Raw genomic sequence first — 25,485 nt, 5'->3', positions numbered from 1 at the left:
TCATGTTGAAAAAACATCAACAAAAAGCCAAGTAAATCTTTAGGGGAAATCATATAGATTTATAAATAGAAGGGTTATAAATACTCATAAAAGATAATTTAAAGATAGGTTGTAACAGCACTGCAATAAAAACAGTTGATCTATAAATTTATTTTATATTAAGATCTTTGAAATTAGACATACTTTCACATTACAGGAAAGATTTCTTCAATATTACATTCAGTAAAATTCCTCCATGGGTCAAGTTTATAAAGTTGATGTGTATTGAGAAGTATAATAATTTGAGCCATTCTAAAAGATTTTGACATTCTAAAGGATCAACAGTAGGTTAATTATATGAAGAATTGTCTTTGTTTTTAGTTTCATATATTGCTTAAATCACAAATTAATGTGCAAGTGTTCATTTAACAATTAAAAGACCCACTGGACTTATTTTCAAAGTTTATCAGTATGTGAAAGGTACATGGAAACTCTATATCACCACAACAACTGTTCTCTCTGAAATTATTTCAAAATAAAAAGTTAAAAAAAGGGTAACCATTGTTTAGTCTGCATGTAGTCGAACCACTGAAAATTCAGCGTTCAATGAGGTAATGATATTTAACTTACTATTCATCAGTGGTTTTCCTTTTAACTAGGCTATAAAATATCCTTTTCTATTGTCATTCTCTCTCTTCCCCTCCCTCCAACACACATGAATCAGAACATATAGATTTTTAAAAAATGAACTGGGGTGTGTACAATGGTACAACCACTTTGGAATTAAGTTTGGCAGGTTTTTTTTAAAGTAAAACATTCATCTACTCTATGATTAGCAATTCCATTCCTAAGTATTTATCCAAGAGAAATAAAAACATATTCTCACAGAGAAGTATAAAAAAATGTTCATAACAATTTTATTCATGAGACCTCCAAACCGGAAAAAAATTAAATGTCCATCAACAGGTGAATAAATTAACAAACTGTAGTTGTTCTTACTCAGCAATAGTAAATAATCAACTGATACAAAAACAAAATAGATGAAACATATAATGTTGACTCAAAGAAGATAGACATGAAAGAGTACATGTACATACTGTACGATTCAATTCATTTTCAGTCCAAGAAGAGCAAAACTCAACTATGGTGACAGAAATCAGACAGTGTTTGCCTCCTGAGTAGTGAGTCAGATTGACAAACACGGTATTAGGAAACGCTCTAGGATGATTAATTGCTCTGTATCATGTTTCAGTGTATGAAATAATTACACATTACAAAAATAATGCATGTATATTATACTGCAATTGAAATGAAAATTATATTTTATTGAAACTATATTTTCTGAAGGAAAAAGTAACAAGAATAAAATTGAAGAGTTTTAACATTTCTATTTTCTAGACACTTACCTGTCTAAGAGCTGATTATGTTTTTCAACAGCATCCTTTTCAGCCATCACTGCGCGTTCCCTTTCAGCCACAGCATTATCCCTTGCTTCTCGGAGATTTCTAATATTTAAACATACATTAGATTATTCCAAATACATACGTATCCATCTTTTAAAGATTCATAAATGAGCTTGCCTGGAATTGGACTATCTGTTATTCAAGGTTCCCTAGAAGATGGCAGTCCAAACTGTGAATGAATTTGCCTGGCTTGGGGAGTTTGTTAGCAGCACGCAGCAGCGTAGGTGCAAACATGGTCCATCTCCCAATGTCATGTTACCTTTCTCCATGTGGGTTTAAGGTAGGCTAAACAATAACTTGTTTAATAACATAATCAAATGAGTTAGGTATAATCACTCACATATTACCCACACCACAACTTAGGTTTTGGGATGTTAATAAATGTTCTATAAAATACTTGACGTGGAAGATAAAATATAGAGATCACAAGTATCAAAATGGAAATGAAGTCTGGAACATGAGTGAGAAAACAACTGAAGTGACAGACCTTGGGATCTCACTTGCAGATGAAGGGAAGGGAGCACAGAAGGACTGACTGATTAGGAGAAAGCAGAGGGACAAAGTGCAGGAAGTCCTGATGCGATGACGACAGACACATTAAGTGGAAGTTGGTGGACAACCAAGATGAAAGACTAGAGATTGCTGTCGGAGAATGGTGATCTGAGGTAGAATAGTACTTTCAGTGATAGAATTTTAGCTGATAATAAGATCTAGGGTGTGACCACTGGAGTAACTTAACGAAATACAGCTGAGATGAAGGTCAATGTTCATGTAGGGCTCACAAAGGATGAGGCTAGAGTATTAGCTAAAGCACTCATTTACAGTGCTGATAGCAGGAATTAAAATTGACAGAAAGATACATTTAGTGACAGTTAAGGGGAATGTCCAAAAGGTGGACGGTAACAACAGTGAGTAATTAGGAGATGAAACAGCCAGACAGAGCCTTCAAAGATCAAATCTTGCTTTTTTTTTGAAGATTTTTATTGGGGAATTGGGGGATGGGAACAGCGCTGGGGAATTGGGGGAAGGGGAACAGACAAGTTGATGTCCTTTTGTTCTTCAGTCTAGTTGTGGAGGACGTTGCTTCACTGACCCAAGTTGGCACCATCATTGCGCTCTTCCCAGGGGAGGCACATCAGTCGCCGGCTTCTGGACGGCCGCTCACAGTGGCTGCTGGCCGCTCACGCTGGCTGCTGGCTACACACGGTAGCCCATGGCAACTCACTGCAGGGGCTGCAGCCTAGGCAGTCACAGGCAACTCAGGGCGGCCCAGCTCCAGGCTGAGCTGTTGTTCAGCATCTTAGCTGTAGAGGGCAGTGTCACTGGCCCTCATGTGTGGGATCTGAACCGGGGCCCTCTGGCGTCCCAAGCCAGTTCTTAACCATCGCACCACTCGGCCGGCCCCTTGCTTGTTTTTTAATCAAAGTGGAAGTTTGGATCAAGAAAAATACCAATAGTAAGCTTCTGTCAGAGCCAATTTTTTCAAAAATCCTATTCTGTTTCAGAGTATAACATAAATAGAGTGTCACATAAATGATTTTGCTCACTTAATCCCTACAAATCCCTCGTGTTGTATTTTCTAACCTATTTTATAGCTGAGTAAACTGAAGTTTAGAGAGCTTAAGTACCTGGCCCCAAGTCACGTGGCCTAACAGTTAAGGCCATACTTTGAACCCAACTATGTTTTACTTCAAAGAGTGTTTTTTTACATCATATCACCCTATCTCCCATAAAGAACTGGATTGGGGGCTGGCCAAGTAGCACATTGGTTAGGAATTGGCTTGGGACATCAGCTCTGAGCAGCAGGGCCCAGGTTTGGATCCCACATGAGGGCCAGTGACGAAGCGCCCTCTACAGCTAAGATGGTGAACAACAGCTTGACCTGAAGCTGGGCTGCTGTGAGTCGCCGGTGACTGTGTAGGCTGCAGTGTAGCTGGCCGGCAGCTGGCATGCACTTTCGTGAGCTGCTGTGAGCCACCGTGAGCAGTTGTCCAACGGCCAGTGAGTGACTGCCTCAGCCGGGAAGAGTGCAATGATAACACCAACATGGGCCAGTTAAGCTATGTCCTCCACAACTAGACTGAAGAACAAAAGGACAGCAACTTGTGTGTTCCCCTTCCCTAATTCCCCAATGCTGTTCCCCTCCCCCCAAGACCCCAATAAAATCTTAAAAAAAAATAAAAAAAACTGGATGTTAGAATTTGGTTTTTATTATTCATGGAGAATGCCAGCAGGAAGTCATGAAAATCCACACAGTTTGAATAAATCTACCTAGTAACTATTAGATAGAAAAGCTTAGTGGCCATACTTGCTGTGTCAGTACTCAACGCCATCTTTTGCATGGTGCAAAAGATGTAACAAGCTTAAAATTGAAAACATGTCAACCAATAGCGATTCATCAGTGAAATAGTTTATGAGCCAGAAATAAGATAATTTCAAAGGAACTAGAGTACAGATAACTCTTATTAAAAAGAAAATAACTTCTGTATACTATTATCGAAGTGGAAGTACATATCATAAAATATCATAAATGGTATGTCATTTTCTGGTATCCTGATTGCAATGACCTTAAAAAAATATTCTATTACTGAACTAACTGAAAAATGAAAATTTACTTTTATAGATAGAATAAAATTCTCAAAGTATATTAAACATTTATGTATTCTTCATCCCTAAATGATCTATATGTTTTAGTTAGTAAATCATCACAAATTGGTTGCAGTTTTCATTTCTCGAATATAGCCTCATTATTCTGTTATTATTTTTTCTTTAAAAAAATTTTTTTTTTAAATTGGGGAACAGTGTGTTTTTCCAGAACCCATCAGTTCCTGCCTAGTGAAGTAGTTGTTTCAATCTAGTTGTGGAGGGCGCAACTCAGTGGCCCATGTGGGGATTGAACTGGCAACCTCGGTGTTAGGAGCCTGTGCTCCAACCAACTGAGCCAACTGGCCACCCCTTCTATAAGTATTTCAGTAGCAAAATTCCAAGATCATATTTACAATACTGATTAATCATGAATGCTTAGTTGGTAGATGGAGAAGCTTCAGTCGCTAACAATATTTTCTTTCCTGCACTAACAGGCATTTGAAATAAAAACAAGTTGCAAGGGAATTCAGACTAAACTAACACTAGGTTGAGAGAAGGTATAATTACAGGGTACTACCCGTCTGACATCGCACATAGCTATTACAATATCATTGACTATATTCTCTATGCTGTATTTATATCCCGTGACTATAGATATTTTTAAATTATAGTTGACATCAATATTATATTAGTTTCAGGAGTACAGAGTAGTGGTTAGGCATTTATATAATTTATGAAGTGATCCACCCGGTAAGTCTAGTACCCACCTGACATTATAGTTTTGACAATATTATTGATTATATTCCTCACACTGTGCTTCACATACCCATGACTATTTTGTAACTACCAATTTGTACTTTCTGTTCTTTTTCTTTTCCTTTTTTTTTTTTAGCTGAGCCATTCTGCTACCTATTGGCAGCTCAGTGGCAGCTCAGCTCGGGCTGGGAATTGAACCGCTGTTGCTCAGAGCTCAAACTCTTGAGCGAGCTCTTAAGCAACTGAGCCACTCAGCCGGCCCCCAATTTGTACTTTCTAATCCCTTCACCTTTCTCATCCAGCCCCCCAACCCCCCTCCCATCTAGCAACCATCAGTTATTCTCTGTATCTATGAGTCTATTTCTGTTCCATTCTGTTCATTTATTCTGTTCTTTAGATTCCACATATAAGTGAGATCACACGGTATTTGTCTTCTTCAGTCTGACTTATTTCACTTAGCATTATACCCTCTAAGTCCATCCATGTCGTTGCAAATGGTAAGACTTAAGATTTCATTCTTTTTTATGACAGAGTAACACTCCATTGTATAGATGTACCACAATTTATACAATTGTCTGTTGATGGGCATTTAAATTGTTTCCATATCCTGGCTGATGGAGAATAGCGCTGTAGTAAACATAGGGGTGCAGGTATCTTTTCGAATTAGTGTTTTGGATTTCTTTGGATAAATACCCAGGAGGGGAATTGCTGGGTCATAAGGTAGATCTATTTTTAATTTTTTGTGGAACCTCCATACGGTTTTCATACTGGCTGCACCAATCTGCAATCCTACCAGTACTGCACGAGGGTTCCCTTTTCTCCACATCCTTGCCAACACTTGTTATTTGTGCTGACTATTTTTAATTAAAGGAAGAGGGGTGAGTGAATGAAGAAAAGACATGAAAGTTGGACCTAGGGGGACAAAGAAGTAAAGGCAATTTCAAAAGAGAAAACTGAAATGAATGGGAGAAAGTACCAAAAGCCCAGGCCTCTACCAAGAGGTCCTCTCATAGGTGTTTGCTGGTAAGATTCTGTATAAAGCCATCTTCCTTATCAAGTACCACACCTTCCATGGCACCACCCACAACCTGCATACTTCAGTAAGCAGCAGCATACTTTCTTTAATATTATCAATTGACTTTTTTTTTTTAAGATTTTATTGGGGAATTGGGGGAGGGGAACAGTGCTGGGGAATTGGGGAAGGGAAACAGACAAGTTGCTGTCCTTTTATTCTTCAGTCTAGTTGTGGAGGACGTCGCTTCACTGGCCCGTGTTGGTATTATGATTGTGCTTTTCCCAGGTGAGGCAGTCACTCGCCAGCCATTGGATAGCTGCTCATGGCAGCTCACAAAAGCTCACGCCAGCTGCCAGCCAGCCCCACTGCAACCTATGCCATCACCGGTGACTCATGGCAACCCAGCTCTAGGTTGAGCTGTTGTTCACCATCTTAGCTGAAGAGGGTGCAGCGTCACTGGCCATAATGTGGGATCTGAACCAGGGCCCTGCTGCCCATAGCTGGCGTCCCAAGCCAACTCCTAACCAACGCGCCACTTGGCCGGCCCTATCAATTGACTTTTAATGTTTCAAATTAAGTCTGAGAGAGGGAAACTGAACTATTCTTCCACTGACAATAATAATAGCAAACAGAGTGCTTACCACGTGTTAGGAACTATTCCGGTGCTTTACATATAATAACTCTTCTATTATTTATAATAAGATTAAATGTTAAAATAGCATATACTAACTTAATCTTCACTACCCCACAAAGTGTAGGTTGTATCATTACCTGCATTTTACCAAGGAGAAGACTGAAAGAGAGAAGCTCAGAATTTGCCTAACGTCACATAGCAAGTAAGCGACGGAGCCCAAATGTGAACCCAAACTATCTGGCTCTAGAATCATGCTCTTCAACATACTATGCTGCCTCTCCTAAGACTTCTTTTGTTTCACAGAAGTTTTCTCATTGGGAAATTCTGTCATTATGAGATTTATATGCTATGATGATCGCAGAGCAAAAATAGATGTTAAATAAAAAATAACCCTTAATAGAATTGTGAATATAATATACACTTGTTTTTATGGACCATGCTATTTCAAACTCAGACTGGTTTGATAAAACACCAGGTGTACTGTTTTCCAGCCACAGATAAAACCATAACTGCCATATAACTAATAAATTATCCATTTTAAATGTTACATGCATTACAGAATGTAACAAAATACAATTAAATAGTAAGAATTCAATGTTCTTCAAAAGATGAACTTGAAAAATTCATATACACTGCAGCATGTACAAGCTAAAGAAGCTAGTTTTAAAAGTCCAAACTGAATATATATAATACGTATAATAAAATGTAATTATACATATAATTACTATATCTATATATAATCTATATATGTAATCAAATATATAATGAAATATATATATAATGAATATATATATAATGAAACACATTATATATATATATATATATATATATATATACACACACACACACACACACATATATAATCAAATAACAGAAAGATGTTGGGAACAGGCCATCTCGATAACATCATAAGAAGTATTTTAAAATTACAAAAATTCAAACATTTCATCCTTAGAAATGCTTTTAGATAGCTGGCATTTGATTCCAATACTGTTTTTCATGATTCTTTTATGTTGTTTCCTACAAACTCCATTTCCCCATATACACATACTTATCTTTCCCATCCATCCTATATTTGCGTGTGGGAGGTGGACTGAAAGGAAAGATGGCAGAAAACAGAAATCTAATCAACACGTAAAATGCAAAAGAAAAGTGAGTATGCTAGTATTATAACTAGTGTCCAAATAATGTATTTTTCAACTTGAGGCACTTTTTTTACAGTGAAAGAGGGTGCTCTTAATAATCATGCCAGAGAAAGAGGCACAAACCAGAACCTTCATGGACAAACAACCGGGAAATATCATCACTTAAATTATAACATTCAAACAAGACACTTAAAGTGTTAAGTTCTTAATTATTTCTCCACGAAAAGGTTTGTTTTGTTTTTTCTTTAGCTGAGCCATCCTGCTACCTGTTGGCAGCTCAGCGGCTGCTCAGCTCGGGCTGGACTCGAACCGCTGTTGCTCAGAGCTCAAACTCTTGAGCGAGCTCTTAACCAACTGAGCCACTCGGCCGGCCCTTATGAAAAGGTTTTTAATATTACAATAAAATCGATGTATTTTATGTGCAATCTAGTGTATATGTGCAGAGATGACTTCTAAATTTACACTTGAAAAGTAGTAAGAGGGCCGGCCGAGTGGTGCATTAAGAGCTGGCTTGGGACACCAGAGGGCCCCGGTTCGGATCCCACATATGAGGGCCTGTGACACTGCCCTCTACAGCTAAGATGCTGAACAACAGCTCATCCTGGAGCTGGGCTGCCGTGAGTCGCCGGCAACAGCATAGGCTGAGCCCCTGCTGCAGTGGGTTGCCATGGGCTACCGTGAGTAGCCAGCAGCCAGCGTGAGCGGCCAGCAGCCACCGTGTCCAGCAGCCACCGTGAACCGCTGTCCAGAAGCCGGCAACTGATCTGCCTCACAAGGGAAGAGCGCAATGATGGTGCCAACTTGGGCCAGTGAAGCAACGTCTTCCTCAACTAGACTGAAGAACAAAAGGACAGCAACTTGTCTGTTCCCCTTCCCCCAATTCCCCAGTGCTGTTCCCATCCCCCCAATTCCCCAATAAAAATCTTTAAAAAAAAAAAAGTAGTAAGAAAACTGTTCAAAGAATGAAAAAAACTTTAGGAACCACTAATTCTAAAAGGAACAAATCAGAGTTTGGTAATGCAGGAGCATGTCTTAGCCTGAATAAACATTACTAATGTCTCAGAATTTGAAATTTACCAAGAATAAATAGTGAAAAAAAAAATGGGTGTCAGAATAGCTCAGCGGGTACAACTAAGCAACCCATTCTTCTTCTGCCTCCATGTAAAATATTTTTGGTTAATAAAAGTGAATATATTTTTCTAGCTGGAACAAAAAGGAATTGAAACAGGCTGTTTATATGACAAGCTTATTTATAGGGAAAGCATTTGAATTAATCACTTCTATCTTCAGATTTTCTTCCTGGACAAAATATAAAACTATGCATTTCTATATCGGATGCTTTTGTTGTTAAGATGGCATAAAATAGAAGGGCTACAAGTGGATTATCTATTATATAATCAATGCCTGATAATTTTTCCTTTAATTAACATAGATAGCTGAAAAGTGAGTGAATAGGACATAAAAATAAACAGCAAAGTGGAAATTTTACTGAACACAATTTCTTGGGGGAAGTCATGCATTTTAAGAGTAGTAGAAACTTTTCGAGATTACTATTGACCGAACAAGCTATAATTTCCCACCGTTTTATTTTAGTTGGTGCCCAGGCAGATTTTTCTTTTCATTTTATAGATGTGGAAACTTCTGCTAAAGGTAGATAAGTATATAATTCAAACCATGGTTTAAAAAATTATGAAAAATTTAAGCACCAAAATCAAAAACACTTGTTTAAAATCCATTAATGTATTGACATTTAAAAAGTGGCTGATAGAATAAAATGTAATATATTAAAATGAAACAAGGTGAGTCTGGTGGATGGTTAACGAAGTAACTATGTCAGTCACCATGCTTGCTCCTCATCAAATCTATCTCATTACAAATCTTTGTGTAGTTTTCCTCTAAACCATCAGTCACCCGATTTCTCAAAAGTAGGACCAATTTGTTCTTTCATTTAACAGATATTTATTGAGCACTTACTATGGACCAGACATTGGTACATGGAATCCAGCACTGAACAATGGATGAAAATCCCTATTCGCATAGAAATTACATTCTAGTAGAAAAGAATCCCGAAGTATTTTAGTAGGTCCTAAGTGATCCGGAGAAAACTAAGGCAGAGAAGGGGCTAGTGGGCAGCAGGGGTGAGGGAGAGGTGGGAGGTGTCACAATATTAAATAGGGTGGTCAGGAAGACATCAGAGAGCAGGTGACATCTGAAGACTCAGAGAAAGTGCAGAAACATGGTTCCAGGCCATCCAGGGGAGGAGGGTTAAGCAGCGGGAACTGTAGATACAAAGGGCCTGAGGTGGGAAATGGACCTAACAGCTAAAGGACCAGGAGGCAGAGTGACTAAGCAAGTGACTAGGAGTCAGATGAGGCTGGGGTAGCTGGGAGCAGATCGTGTCGCATCACTGTCCATTACAGTCACTTGCTTTTTTACTGAGTGAGATGGGGAACCTTTTTATCTGAGCAGAGGATACAATTTGACCCACCATTTAACAGCAACAGTGCTGAGAATAGCCTGGTGAGGGCTTGGAAGGAAGCTGGGGGAACACTTAAGAGGCTCTGCAGTAATTAAGGTAAGAGATAATGGTATCTTGGAACAAGGTAGTATCTGTGAAATGGTAAGATCATAAATTTTGAAGACATAACCGAAATGATCTCCTGATAGGATATGGAATGTGAGAGGGAGAAGAGATTGAAGATGACTTCAAGGTTTTTGGCCTTAAGTGAGTAGATTAGAGTTGCCTTTAACTGAGCTGGGTCAGACCGAAGGGAGAGCAGGGTTGGAGGGACAGAAGTTTGCTTCTGGACATATCAAATTTAAGATGCTTAACAGATAACCAAGCAGCTGCAAAAGATGTCAAGGATATGAGGACTAGTAAAGGGAGTGAATAGTGCCCAGACTAGTCTCTAGAGTCAGTAGAGGAAGGGGAAAAATCAGAGTGTGGTATCCTAGAAACCAGGTAAAGAATGTCTTTCCAGAAGTCTGGAGTGATCAACTGTGTTAAGTATTGTTGATACGTCAAGAAAGATGAGAACTGAGAACCTGACCACTGGATTTCTGGCAGCATGAAGGTCTCTGGGGGCTTATAAGAACAGCGTTGTTGGAGCAGCACAAGACGGGGGTGGGGGTGTGGGGAGAGCTTGACAGCAATTTTTTTTAAATGGCGGGTAAAGAATGAGTATATACAATTCTGTAGGAATTTGGCCACAAAGAGGAATAAAGAGATGGAGCAGTGACTTCAGGAGGAAGTGGAGATTAAAAAAAAAGGCTTTTTAAAGATGGGAGAAATAATATGTTTGCACATAGTTGGGAATTATCTGGTAGAAAGGGGAAAACTGCCGATACAGGAGACAAAGGGGAGGGCTGCTGGGGTCGCATCCTCAAGCAGGAGAGAGGGGAAGGGCGCTAGTTACAAGTGGAGAGTCTGGGTCTTGGGAGAGCAGTGTCAGAGGGCAGGTCCTGCCAAAAACTTACACAATTTTATAGAAAAATAAAGGCTTCTTTACTAATTTTCAAAATTACAAATGCTTTTATAAAGTTCTGATGATTCACACTCAGCCCACAAGTGTGGAGTGGGGTTTGCAAATTCTCTTACGAGAACTAAAAAATTCTAAATAAATTACAGGTTTGATAAGAATTTTTCTGTCAATTTTCATAGCCTTGACCAGTAAAATGGGAACCTGCATTGCACTGTCGAGTCAGATATATATAGTTTAACCAATAAATCTGTAACAGGCATATCACACCTTCTCTAATACATACAACCTCAAAAAAAAGTCCCATTTAATTCTTTCTAAAATGTATGTTAAGTGTTGAGTACAACTGATGCATAATTGGTATTCAAGAAATAGTAGAAAAATCTAAATTAAAAATATGACAGTATTCATTTAGAGAATGATAATTAGGGAAATACTTTGCTTTGCATGATTCTTATTGTATAAAAAGAAAATGATAGTATTCATAAGAGTACCTTGGGGAAAACACAAGGCCACTGGAGGGACTTCTGGCACTCTGAGGGCTGAGGGGAGTAAGAGCTGGGGAAGAGTAGAGGAAAATTTTTAGTAATAAACTACACAATTTTAGACAAGTACTTTGGGGCTTGGTTGGAGCTGCCATATCTGTAAAAGGCCAGAAATTAATTATCTTCCTTTCTAAATCCTGTCTGCCACCTTGAGTTAATGGCCATGCCTGATGGTCTGTATCTCACAGGCCAGTGAAGGGGAATAGTTGAAGTCATTCCTGATGTCCACTTCCTGTCAATCACCAGGTCTTGCCAATTTTACTACCTAAATATTCTTGAATCTACTCCACTGCAATTGCAATTACATGAAGTAACTGCATCATGTCACTCTTCTACTATAAAACCTCCACTGACAATGTTCCCACTGACAACAGCGCCTCTTGCAATCTGACCCTACCCTACTTTCCCAGCCTCCCTCACCACGCTATGAACTGTACAATACAGGCAAAACCAAGTTCCGACGTAACCTGAACTCACCTTGCTTCTTATCTGGAGCACCCTATAAACCTTGCAATACTCAAAAACTATTAATTAAGCAGTGAACACGTGGTGATCACTTACAGACATAAAGAAGATATGTAACAAAAGATAGCTAACAATAAAAGCTCTTTTTATTGAGTTACATTTTCAGAATAATCTAATTGAAAAGTAAAAGTAAAATATTCTTAGGTTTTTCCATAAAAAAACAAAAAAATTATACAGATATCTAGTAAGAAATGAATGAATGTTTGTTTAAGCACCAATGAGGACATTTTTAAGTGATGAATAGAGCCTCTGTACACTAGTTCCAATTCACCTATTGTAATGCATTACGTACTCGTATATTCAACTAACCTTTGTAAATAAACTTAGGTTCACAATTCAAAGGTGTTTGATATCACTCCAAGATTCTACACAAATTTCAAGTTTATGTCATTCAAGTTTCTACTTGCGTACTTTTGGAAGATGCTAAATTGTGGTCCAGATGGTTTTTATTGAAATGGTGGGAAAATAAAATCACTAAAGCAATACTATTTGTTACATTTAAAAGCATATTTTCCATCTCCTTTCCTTATTGCCTTCCCCCTTTTAAATAACTGTAAAGCAATTTGAATTTCCATATTTCATGCAGCATCAAGAGCATGATGAACACCTCTAACAAATGCATCCTTATCTTTTTTACAGTATCACTATGAGAATAGTTCTTCCCGTGTTTATAATAATGAGATTCCCTTAGGTAACGGCAGTTTTACTTTCTGGAAAAACTTAAATAACAAGCTGAATTTATCTCCTCTTACTTTATTATCTCATAGTACTAATTAGGAACAAATAAGTTAGCTATTTTATGCAGAAATTTAGATCAAAATGGCATGCAGACCCTTTATGTCTATATTGTGTCACATAAGAGAAATGGTTTAAATAGAGATCAATACTTGATAATTACATATTTTGTAATAGTGCCTTTTAATGATAAAAACAATTCCATGTTATCAGTTGACTTTTATATAATGCTCGTTTTACTTAAATTGTCAATACAACGGATAAAAGAATTTTTAAGTATTGTACATACGCAAAAGGTATCAAAATAACTACCACTTATATATATCTTTATAATTTATAATATACCTTTCACATATATTATCTCATTTAAACCTTACAGCTCATCCTGTGAAATAGTTTTATTATCTCATTTTATGTCAGAGGAAATTAAGCTTCAGGATATTAAGTGATATATTCACTCAGCTAATAAATGGTAGAGCCATTTAAGTTTAGTCATTTGCTCCAAATCTTTCATAATATACTCCCCATTTTCCTCCAAATGTGTGAGAGGGTCTATACATTTCAGTCATATAATGTCTACTAACCAAGAAATTATTTATAAAATAAAACTCACTCCAGAGTGAGTTTCACTCATTATTTCCCACAACTCCAAACTGGCATTTTAAAGCAACTGTCAAGTCCAGAAAAAGAAAAGAAACCTAACTCACAGATTGAGCCAAAGCATACACACACGTTATAATCTCAAGTACAGTAGTCATTTCTCATCCACGGTTTCAGTTACCTGCAGTCAACTGCAGTCCAAAAATATTAAACGGAAAATTCCAGGAATACACAATTCACAAGTTTTAAATGTGCCTTTCTAAGTAGCGTGATGAAATCTCGTGCTGTCCTGCTCCATTCGGCCTGGATGTGACTCCTCCCCTTGTCCAGCATCTCCGAGCTGCGTCTGCTGCCTGCCCGTTAGTCACTTAGTAGCCCTCTCAGTTATTAGATCCACTGCCATGGTCACGCAGGGCTTGTGTTCCAGGGGCTTTTATTTTCCTTAACAATGGCCGCAAAGCTCAAGAGTAGTGATACTGGCAAAGGTACACCAAAGAGAAGCTGTAAAGTGCTTCCTTTAGGTGAAAAGGTGTGTATGAACAGGAAAAACATAGTATACATAGGGTTTAGAGGATCCACAGTTTTGGGCATCTACTGATGGTCACGGAGTGTATCTCCCTATGGATAAGGGGTTCTACTACATAGTATTTCTGATGTACTCAAATACCCAAGTTCTTTCTTTGCTTATTTCTGCCTTTTCTCAAGTCTTTATCTTTTCTACTCTCTTCCTCTTCCCTCTCAACCCCTTAACTTCACAAACTCCGGGTATGACTGACTATAGGGGAAGATACCAACATTAGAAGGCATGAGTCTCACCCTTCTTTTCTCCATCTGAGAGATGTAAAAGGCACTGTCTTAATATTCTCCAATGTATAGAAAGTAAACCAAAGGCAAAACATTTCTCTAATCTTAACTTTCTTCTAAAAATTTATTGGGGAAGAGGTAGAGAGACTAAGAACAAAGTGTAAGTAGTTCATCCATTTAATTTATGTTGTAACAGCACAATTGGATAAAATACAAGTAATTGACACACACACATCGAAGTCCAGAACAAGTGATGAATTTGTTCAGACATAAAAATATCTAAAAGCGTAAATTTGTATTTTATGAATCATATATTTTACAACAAGGAATATTAAGATCCTTTCCTTAATTATTTTAAGTTACAAGATTTCAAAAGAAATAATTTACAATTTATTTTAACCTTGTAAAAGATTAACAGGACATAAACTCTAACTACATTTAAATTCTGCCAGAATAAGGAAACTGTGATTCAAAAAGATTCAGTCACATAAAACACAGGATTGGATTATTGTGAGGTTAAGAAAATGATAAACACGAGCTTAGACAACTAGCTGCCCAAGAGTGCCTGTGCGATCTAGCGCCGTTCTGGCCAGGCTGCAGTTTGGCACCACCTGGTGGCCACTGTTGATGCTGGCTTCACAATCTATGGGTCGTTCTGGACCCTGTGGCCGGCTGGCTGGGCTTCCAGGACAGCAGCCCTAATCCCAGGAAACTCCTGATTAGGCGGTATCCATTTTGATGCAGGTATGGCGGTGGAACAGTAGGGAAAAGGAAACCTGCTTTCAGAGTCCCAGCTTCCAGAAATGGTTCTGTCGGCTGTTTCCCACCCTACGTCTGCCAACCATCTTAGAGAATCGGGGCTAATTTATCTAAATTTATGTTACCATGGGATGCATTTAAAAAGATTAAAAAAACCCCAAAAAACAACAACAGCAGCAATAATAAAAACTAAAAAATCAGAAAATTTTCAAAATGAATACATACCAAAGTTTATGTGCCTATGTGGAGTGTTTGGAAATAATCATGCACGTTATCACAGAAATAATTCCGTAAATTTTAAGGGTATTAAGTTGGTCAATAAAAACCTATAAAATCCATAACAGAATTGAGCCACTGGACTAAAAGTACGTATTTGTAGAACAGGAATAATATCACCTATGCCATAGGACTATCTCATGTCCAGAGCTTTCTCCTGAGATTCAGAACCTTATACAGTCAACTTTTCTCTTTGCAGATCTCATACTTCAAATGAAACTAAACTAAATGTACCATGTTTTCCGAATAAAGTCTTGTCTTTTTCTAATGTTTTAAAAACTGCATCACCATCCACGCAACTGCTCAATAGGGAAACCTGGTGATGATGAATAGTAACTAGATTTTTGGGGGTGATCACTTTGTAGTGCATATAGATGTCCAATTATAATGTTGTACACCTGCAACTTAATATAATTAAAAGAAAGGAGGGAGAAAGAAAGAGAGGGAGAGAAGAAGGGAGGAGGATGGAAGGAAGGAAGGAAGGATGGACTTGGTGATATCCTTAACTTCATATCGCTCCTCAATCCAGTGTAGTCACTGATTCCTGTTGGTTCTACCTCCTGTACGTTTTTCCAATCTGGCCCATCTCTCTCCATCTCCACTGCTACTAATCCAGTTCCATCATCACTTCTCATTTTGATAACAGAAACAACCTCTAAAAGTGGCCTGTCTATAGCCTTATACTCCTCCAATCTATTCTCCATGTTGCAGAGTGCTCTTGTTATATAAAATCAGATCATGCCATGCATATTCTTAAAATTTTTTAGTCATTCCCCACTGGCTTATTTAATAGTCCAACTGCATGATTTGGACCCGTTTCCTCTTCTGTTTCATGTCTCACAACTCCCTGTCTCTCAGTCTACACTCTAGCCCTACTGAACTATTTTCACAGTTTGTTCAAAAAGCTTCATTTTTGTCTTGCCACTAACATTTTTATGCATGCTGTGAATTCATCCCCTAAATTTGGTTCCCTCCCCTAACTCACAGTCTTATTCTAGTCATCATGTTAGCATGGGTATTTCTCCCCACATGAAGCTTCCCTGATTCCTCCCAAAGCTGGGTTAGATGCACCTTGAGTCTCTATATGGTCTCATCTTGTGTATCCTGCTATTTTCTCCAATGTCATCATACTTACCATTTTTTTCTTTGTCTCCATTAGACTACCAGTTTTGTGAAGGCAGAGGCCACAACTGTATCTATGGTATCTAGCAATGTGCCTGGCACATGCTGGGTCTCAATAAATATTTGCAAAATAAGTGAATTTATTGCTCTGAGAGCTCAAATGTAAAATTCTCTAACATCAACCTTAGTCTGATTTAAAGTCTTGCTTGTTGGCAAAGATTAAAATACCATATACTCAAATTAGTGCTGACAAACTAGTATGACAATTAAGTCAATTTCCAAATAATTTCCCCCTAAAATATAAACTTTCAAAAGCCATATGAACTATAATGATGGTATGTAAAAATAACTGCTATTGAAATAAGAAGCATTTGCTTTCCCCTAACACTGTCAATCACTAAAGGAACCTAATACATACTGATCTGAAAGTAACTGCATGAATAAAAATAATCCTTCAAGATTATCTTACATGATGTCTTCAAGGCCAACAGCTAAATGAGGCACGTGAAATATTTCATATTATTATTCTAGTTTTGTAAAATTTCCTGGAGATTTAGGTATGGTTACAGGAAACTACTGATACCTGATAGTACTCTCTAAATTCCTTTCATCTCTGTCCTCAATCTGAACTGAAGTAAAGGTAAAAAGACAACTGACCAGGGAAATAAAGGGATAATGGGAATACCAGAGTCAAGAAGCCTAAGGTTCTAAAACCTATTCTAAGCCAGTTATCAAAGAATTTAGAACTTTAATGTTCCATTATATTTAGATTTATGACAAACTTTCTTTAATGTATTAAAAATACATTATGACACAGAAATAAAGTTTAGTTTTGATAAATCTATAAACTTCAAATAAAGAGAAATAATATATCACACAAATTTCCTACTTTTTTTTTTTTTTTTTTACCTGTTCTCCCGTTCATACATTTCCCTAGAGGCACTTCGAAGTTGATCAATTTCTTGATTAGTTTTCAACTTGATTCGTTCCAGTTCATCACATAGTTTATTTTCATATTCTGTTTTATAATGGTCTCTGCAAGGAGTCAAAAATAATAGCCATGAATATATATATTTTTTCTGGTAAAAGAAATAGGTTTTTGGCCTTCATGTAAGATTTTAATATCGTATGTCAAATATGCTCTAAATACAATGTTACTTAAAAAACATTGCTATTAGATATAAAGTTTTATAATTCCTAAAAATACTGTTCCAAACTAGTTCCATCTAAGACTTCTTTTATAAGCATATTGCTCTTAAGGATTGATTACTACATAAAATGTCAGTTAACACATGCTGAACAATTATTATTCTTCAAAAATATTTTACTAATAGTTTTTTTTTTTTATTGGGGAATTGGGGAGGGGAACAGTGTTGGGGAACTGGGGAAGGGGAACATTGTGTTTTTCTAGGACCCATCAGCTCTAAGTCAAGTTGTTGTCCTTCAATCTTAGTTGTGGAGGGTGCAAGCTCAGCTCTAAGTACAGTCGCCGCTTTCAATCTAGTTGTAGGGGAGTGTAGTCCACCATCCCATGAGGGAGTCGTACCGGCAACCTTGTTGCACACTGAGCCACCCTACCGACTGTCAGCAGCTCGCGGCTGTTCAGCTCAAGGTGCCATGTTCAATCTTAGTTGTGGGGGTGGGGGTGCAGCCCACCATCCCATGCAGGAGTCAAACCAGCAACCTTGTTAAAAGCATGCACAGTCACCAGCTCAGCAGCAGCTCAGCTTACATGCAGCTCACTGGCCAATGTGGGAATCGAACCAGTGACCCTGTTGCTCAGGGCTCGCGGGCTAACCAACTGAGTCACTCAGCTAACCCCTACAAATAGTTTTTAATGCAAATGGTCAGAGATTTGAAACCTGATGCACATGGAATGTCCTTCATTTAGAAATATAATCTGGATTGGTGCAGGCTAACAGACAAATAATATTAAAAAAAAAAATGACTTTCATTGACCCTTTACAAAACCCTTCCTTCTAAGCACCAATAACCATAGCCATTCTGATCTCTTAGCAAAGTCACAAAGCATTAGAGATGGTATTAACAGAAGCATAAACTGATGAAAAATATCATAGGCTAGGAAAAAAGTTATGAATGTGTGAAGTCTGAAAGGAAAAATTTAGACTTTGTTTTAGTTTTTGATGTGCTGCTAAAATATAGATAACTTAAGGGTTATAAGGGCCATTAGTATAAAGAAATTGGAATAGTTTGTACATCTAGTTGAAGAGAGGAGACAGAATTGAAATGCAGGAGTCTGATTCCAGAACCTGTACTTAAAACAGTATGCAGAGCTGTCTCCTTATTCTTCTTGTGTGTTTCACAGAGTCAGGAAAAGGTCAGCTTAGTTATTAAGCTCCACATGATGAGGTTAGGTTTTCTTTGAAAAGATACTTCTCGAGACACTTATATACTTTCTTTCAAAAATACTTATACCGAAATCTTAGTCATAAGGAATTTAAAAAGTTATGTTGTAAGAAAAATAAACAAATACATGTATGTACCCTTACCTGAAAGAAATAGGCTTTTGGTTGTTGGATAAACCACAATGTTTCTTAAGAAAAAAATCAATTAGAATAAGAATATCTTATAAGGAAACAAAATGAATTATTATTTTATCATCTTATACAGGTTAAAAAAAATCACTGTTTTGGGCTGGCCGAGTGGTGCAATGGTTAAGAACTGGCTTGGGACGCCAGAGGGCCCCGGTTCGGATCCCACATATGAGGGCCAGTGACACTGCCCCCCACAGCTAAGATGCTGAACAACAGCTCAACCTGGAGCTGGGCTGCTGTGAGTCGCCGGTGACGGCGTAGGCTGCAGCCCCTGCTGCAGTGGGTTGCCATGGGCTACCGTATGTAGCCAGCAGCCAGCGTGAGCGGCCAGCAGCCGCAGTGAGCGGCCGTCCAGAAGCTGGCGACTGATGTGCCTCGCCCGGGAAGAGCGCAATGATGGTGCCAAACTGGGCCAGTGAAGCAACGTCCTCTACAACTAGACTGAAGAACAAAAAACGACAGCAACTTGTCTGTTCCCCTTCCCCCAATTCCCCAGCACTGTTTCCAATTCCCTAATAAAAAAATCTTAAAAAAAAAAAAAAAATCACTGTTCTTCTCCAAAGCCAAGAGTTCCCTCAAAGAAGCTGGTGTGAATCTCTCTCTCTTTATAAGGAGAATAATAAGAACTTGCCTGGATATTACGTATTTTTCATACATCTCTTCTCTAGCCTTTTTGGTTTCCTCAAGTTGAGCCTGAAGTCTTTCAAGGCGATCCTCTTCGTGCGCACAGCGAACACTAAGCTCCATGTTTTGGCGGTTGAGGTATTCTTTATCCTTTTGCAGTAAAGTAACTGTCTGCTGTAAGGTGGCCACCTACACATGTGCAGAAACAGAGCAGTGTAGTTTTACTTTTGAAGGTTTACTGTATTTGTTCTCTTTTGTGCTTTTGCTCACCACATACAAAGGGCTAATTCTTACCTTGCAATTTTTCATCCAAACACAGCTACTAAAAGACCTTCTTTTTGGCAACTATATCAAAAAGGAAATAATGTCCCTCCCGCAAGTCTGCCCTGGGCTATGTCCCACCATCACTGTACAATAAAATACAAGTAACGCTATAAGCTTACCTCTTTTGATAATTCACTTCTGTCTTTAGCTTGAATTATGTGAGAGGCTTCAAGAACTTCATGTTTTCTCCTTAATCCACTTACTTCTTGTTCAAGTGCATCACGTTCACTAAAAAATTCAAATACATTTATTTATTTCTTTTTACTAAAATAAAATTCAAATACATCTGTAAATTGTATATGCCTTCCAGAACTGAAGAGAGGTGTTAGCAGTGGGGCATTAGTGTCATTCTATATAGAATAAAGTGACTGCTTTTTAAATTTACAGGGACCTTGTTCAGATCCATACATATGAATTTATCATCTTTAAAAAATAAATATGTAAACTACACTACTCAGTAAATAGTAAAACCTTCTAAGGTACACTCTGGTATCTTTTCACTAATCATCTTCAGTCTTATCGTGAAGCCAAAAGTTTTAAAGAATTTATACATGGCTCTAGGTTTTCAGTTCAGTGCCAGAAGGCCTTAACTCATCACTCAGATTGCATAGCAGATACACGGGTAGGCATGCCCGTGACGCTCTCATTCACAAATTGTTTACAATCATCCAGAGATTCTAATTTCCATATACTTTCTCCCAAATAGTAAAACCAAGAATTGCACCAAACTTACAACGGACTTCTTAAAAAGTGAGCAGAGGAATAAATTTACTCTACTTATCCTCCCCCATCAGAATCAGTTCTTTTGCACCTTATTTCATCTCCCCAACTGGGATTTTCACAGAGAGGGCTGTTAAGAATTGTTTTTCTTTTCATTAGATTTTCAATAACCCAGAAACTGATTTTTTTTTTCCCTTCTGGTAAACAAAGTACTATGTTTACTGAACTGAGCAAAGCACAAGCACAAGTTAAAAACATAACAACCATCCATATACCTACTAACTAAAGATGACTTTCAGTATTAATATTTTGGTACATAGTAGTTTAAGTATTTTAGGCTTTTACATGCAAATGTTTTTATTTTCACAAGGTTATAATCATGTTCCTTTTGGTATTTTTTTTAATGTAAAAAATGATTATACAGCATGATATAGCAAAACATCCATACACTTGCTATCCACAGCTGACAACAGTTAACATTTGTCTATACTTGCATTAAAGTTTTGCTTTTTAAAAAAGACAGAACACTATGAATAAATTTGAAGATCCCTATATTTTCCTCACTGTTCCTATATCAGCCCCTAGGTACAATTAATTTAGTATTTCTACATGTTTTTTGTACATACTTTTATTCAATAACAGTTAACATTTTTGTCATATTTACTTTATATTATTTACAAATATTATTTTGTCACATTTTCTCCCTGTTCACATATGCAAATGTGTATACACACACACACACACACACATACATGTATACACATCTACACACACACACACAAAATGTGCATTATCCCCCCAACTATTTAAGAGTTATATTTACATATTAGGTCCCTTTATCCCTAAATAATTCACTGTGAATTTCCTAAGATTAGAGGTACTCTCTTATATAATCAAAGTATAATTACCAAATTCAAGAGACTTACCCTAGTACAATATCTAATATATAATCCAGTTTCAAATCTTTGTCAATTGTCTCAAAAATATCTTCTATGGAATTTTTTTCCCTGGTCCAAGGTCCAATGTATTATCATGCATCGCATCTGGATGTCTTATGTCTTTAGTCTCCTTTAACTTTGAACAGTTCCTTAGCCTTTTTTGGTCTTTTATGACATTGACTTTTTGTAGCACACAGGCCAACTGTTTTATGGAATGTTGTCCAATTTTCATTTGTCTAATGTTATCCTATGATTAGATCTGGGTTAAACACTCTGGGCAGGAATATCACGTAAGTGATAATGTATTCTCAGTACACCACATAAAAAGGCACATGATGTTACCTTATCCTACGATTGGTGATAGTAACTTAGATCCATTTGCTCAAGGTGGTATCTGCCAAAATTCTCAACTGTAAAGGTACCTTTTTGCCCTTCGCAATTAATAAGCAATCTGTGGGGGCATACTTTAAAATTGTATAAATATTCTGTTCCCTAACATACTTTTACCCAACGGTTTTAGCTTCCATTGAAGATTCGGAATCATAGTCTTTGACGTTAGAAAATGGTAATTCTAATATGCATATATATTTATTGGTTGGCAGTCTCTACTGTAAAGATCCTCTTCCTCTATTATGAGCATGTTCTCAGGGATTCTTATTCTATTCAATGGATTAATTCATTTTTGTTAACATTCATTTTGATATTTAAAGTTGCACCATATTTGTCCGGTTGTAGCCCCTTCAAACTAGCTATCGGGGTGCTGAACTGGTGTGAAGGGTATCAGAATGATCCTATCCACGGTTTGTGAAGCCATCTTTTCTCTTCCCTCTGCATCGCCTCTGCCTACTGAGAGGGCCTAGAAACAATGAGCAGTGTAGCAATGACCAGTTAGTTTCTGAGTAGTATTTCTGAGTAGTGGGGAATAATCCCCACAAATTTTAATTTCTGAATAGTATTCCCCTTTAAAAGGAACCAAGACTCCTAAGACAAAGGGCTGAGGCAGTGAAATTACAAAGTAAACCTGCCATTATATTATGTCAGAAACTAAGAAACTGCTTAAAAACAAAACAGGCCCATGCATTTTACTTTTTAAAATTTAATATTATGTATCTGATTTACCTATATAGATAAGTTCAGGTCTATTAGAATTTACTAATTTTAACTGTTAAATAGAATCACATTGTAGAAATAAATCACAAGTTACTTCCCATTTTGCTGTTACAAAGCATTTAAATTCTTTCTAGTTATGAATCAATTAACATCCATACTTGTTTCCTTTTGCATATTTGTGAGAATTTATGAAGGATATAAAAGTGATTTTTTCCCCCCAGTTTAACTTATATTTTTGTGAACAGAGCATTTCGCGTTAAATCCATTCTTTCCATTCAGTGAACCTATTGCTTATTTTCTGTTCGTTTCTAGTACATGAAGATATTTATCAATGTCTTTGTTCGAGGCTATGTTTTTTTCTTTCCTTGGTTTTTATTGTAGAAATCACACATGCGCGTGCGCGATATCATGAATACCCATGATCTTATCACTTGGCTTCAGTAATTATCAACTTGTGGCTCAACTTGGTTCATTTATCTTTCATTTTGGGCCACTGTGGATTATTTTGATGATTATGCTTTTTAGTTTTCTCTTTTCATATTTTATCTATTATTGCTTAAGATTTATACTTGTAGAGAAGATATCAAAACACTAACTCAAAGTATCATTTTACCATCACAATCTACTTCATTTTGAAAATGATTCTTTTGAAATTTAGCTTTATTCAACAGTCTACTGAGTATAGCTCTCATGGATTTCAAGCTCCAATAATTACTATATTTTCACATAACAATACCTACAAAATACATACCGCATATATAGTAGTGAACAATTAGGGTAATTTCTCTCTTTCTCTCTCTATGCATATTTATAAATAAAGACTTTCATAAACAGTCCTTTATTTCATTTTTTTTGGTGTATACAATGTAGTTATTTGTCTTAGCAACATCTCAGAGATGAGAAAAACTTAGCTTAGAATGGTAAGAGGTTTACCTAGGGACATATAGGCCAAGTGGTGGTTCGTTAATGTACAATAGAAAAGTATATTCCAGGAAAAGTAAAGTTATTTGTAATAGCTACTAAGTAGAAACGCACTGGGCAATATATTCTCAGTGTTATTTTTTTGAAAGTATGTATGCCTTTAGTCACAAAGAATAGCTGAAAAAACTTCTGATAAAAAACCATGAAGTATTTAAACTGATTTCATAAAATAAAAATAAGCATCAAGTAAAATTTTAAGAATATTTGTATACATGGGATTTTACTGAGTCCCTAACTTCCAAGATTTACATTTTAAAAGACAGCAGCAACTTCTAAATAAAATAAAAACTGATATAAAGATACAATTTAAACTCAACAAAATGCCAAAACTACATACTTTTATGTAATGAAGAATAAGGTATATGTCAGCAGAATGAAAAGATAAACCACAGACTGGAAGAAAATATTTGTCAAAGACATATCTGATAAAGGAGTGTTATCCAAAACTTACAAAGAACTCCTAAAACTTGACATAAGAAAACAAACAACACAATTAAAAATGAGCCAAGGACCTTAACAGACTCCTTACCAGAGAAGAAATACAGATGGCAAATAAGCACATGAAAAGATGCTCCAAATCTTATACCATCAGAGAAACACAAAATTAAAGTAACAATTAGTTACTCCTAAACACCTATTAGAATGGCCAAAATATAAAACACTGACAACACCAAATACAAAACATAATCTTACCATCTGATTGTGCTTTTTGGCATTTACCCAAAGGAGTTGAAAACTTATGTCCATACAAAAACTGGTGCATGGATGTTTACAGCAGGATTATTCATAACTGCTAAAACTTGGAAGCAACCAAGATGTCCTTCAGTAGATGAATGGATAAATAAACTGTGGAATGTCTAGACAATGGAATACTATCCAGTGCTAAAAAGAAATGAGCTGTCAAGCCATGAAAAAATATGGAGGAAACGTAAATGTTTATATCACTAAGTGAAAGAGGCCAATCTGAAGAAGCTCTATACTGTATGGCCCCAACTATATGACATTCTGGAAAAGTCACAACTGTGGAGACAGAAAAAGGATAAGGTATAGTCATAGGCCACATAATGACATTTTGGTCCATAACAGATCGCATATACGATGGTGATCCTGTGAGACGATTATGGAGCTGGAAAATTCCTACTGTTTAGGGACATCATAGCCGTACATCATAATGTGATGCATTGCGTGTTTGCAGTGATGCTGGTGGAAACAAATCTACTGCACTGCCAGCTGTATGTAATTATAGCACATACAATTACAGCAGTGGGCTATACCATCTTGGTTTGTGTAAGGGCACTCTATGGTTTCATAAGGATGAAATTGCCTACAGACATATTTCTCAGAAGGTGCCCCTGTTGCTAAGCGGCAAATGACTGTACAAAGTAGAATTGACAATGTTGATTCTAAAAATTCAGGTGACTTTGATGCATGCCCCAAATGAGAAAATCTACTGTAGCCATCTTAACTGCTTGCTTACCTTTTGACTTTATCGTAGTTCTCTTGACGGTAGTCACCTTGCTGAATTAACTGTTTGGTGTCTGCTAATTCTAAGGCCAAACGTTGACATCTAATTTGAATCTCAGAGTAGTTTCTTCGATCTTCCTCATAACTCTATAAATCAAAACAATAAAACATTTCAAACTAAATACACTTAACCAAATTCTGTATTCAAATTCTTCTGTTAAGCTGTGAATGTCCTTGTAATTTAAAAAAATCCTCAATTTTTCTATTTAGTAATTTTTTCTACTCAAAGACAGGTAATCTTTAAACTCAGAGAGTAGTTTGTAAGTTCATTTGTTTAAAACTTGAG

General features: G+C 37.0%; 1 protein-coding gene across 6 annotated transcripts in view; it reads right to left on the bottom strand.

Moving 5' to 3' along the window:
• Window positions 1–25,485, bottom strand: part of PIBF1 (progesterone immunomodulatory binding factor 1) — a 203,085-nt gene that overhangs the window by 145,147 nt on the left and 32,453 nt on the right. For all 6 annotated transcript variants that reach the window (XR_002125127.1, XR_002125130.1, XR_002125128.1 and 3 more), the window contains exons 6-10: window positions 25,153–25,286; window positions 20,046–20,154; window positions 19,610–19,791; window positions 17,333–17,458; window positions 1,386–1,484 (exon numbers count right to left, since the gene is read on the bottom strand). Coding sequence is in view for 2 of the 6 variants with exons in the window: in XM_019652149.1 (XP_019507694.1) it covers window positions 1,386–1,484; window positions 17,333–17,458; window positions 19,610–19,791; window positions 20,046–20,154; window positions 25,153–25,286 (650 nt within the window). In the remaining 4 variants the exon portion in view is untranslated. The remainder of the gene's footprint in view (window positions 1–1,385; window positions 1,485–17,332; window positions 17,459–19,609; window positions 19,792–20,045; window positions 20,155–25,152; window positions 25,287–25,485) is intronic.

Source organism: Hipposideros armiger, unplaced genomic scaffold (genome assembly GCF_001890085.2).
Source record: "Hipposideros armiger isolate ML-2016 unplaced genomic scaffold, ASM189008v1 scaffold_174, whole genome shotgun sequence".
Lineage (NCBI taxonomy): Eukaryota > Metazoa > Chordata > Mammalia > Chiroptera > Hipposideridae > Hipposideros > Hipposideros armiger.
The sequence above is the reverse complement of the archived record's forward strand: the minus strand, read 5'-3'. Positions and strand labels throughout refer to the sequence as shown.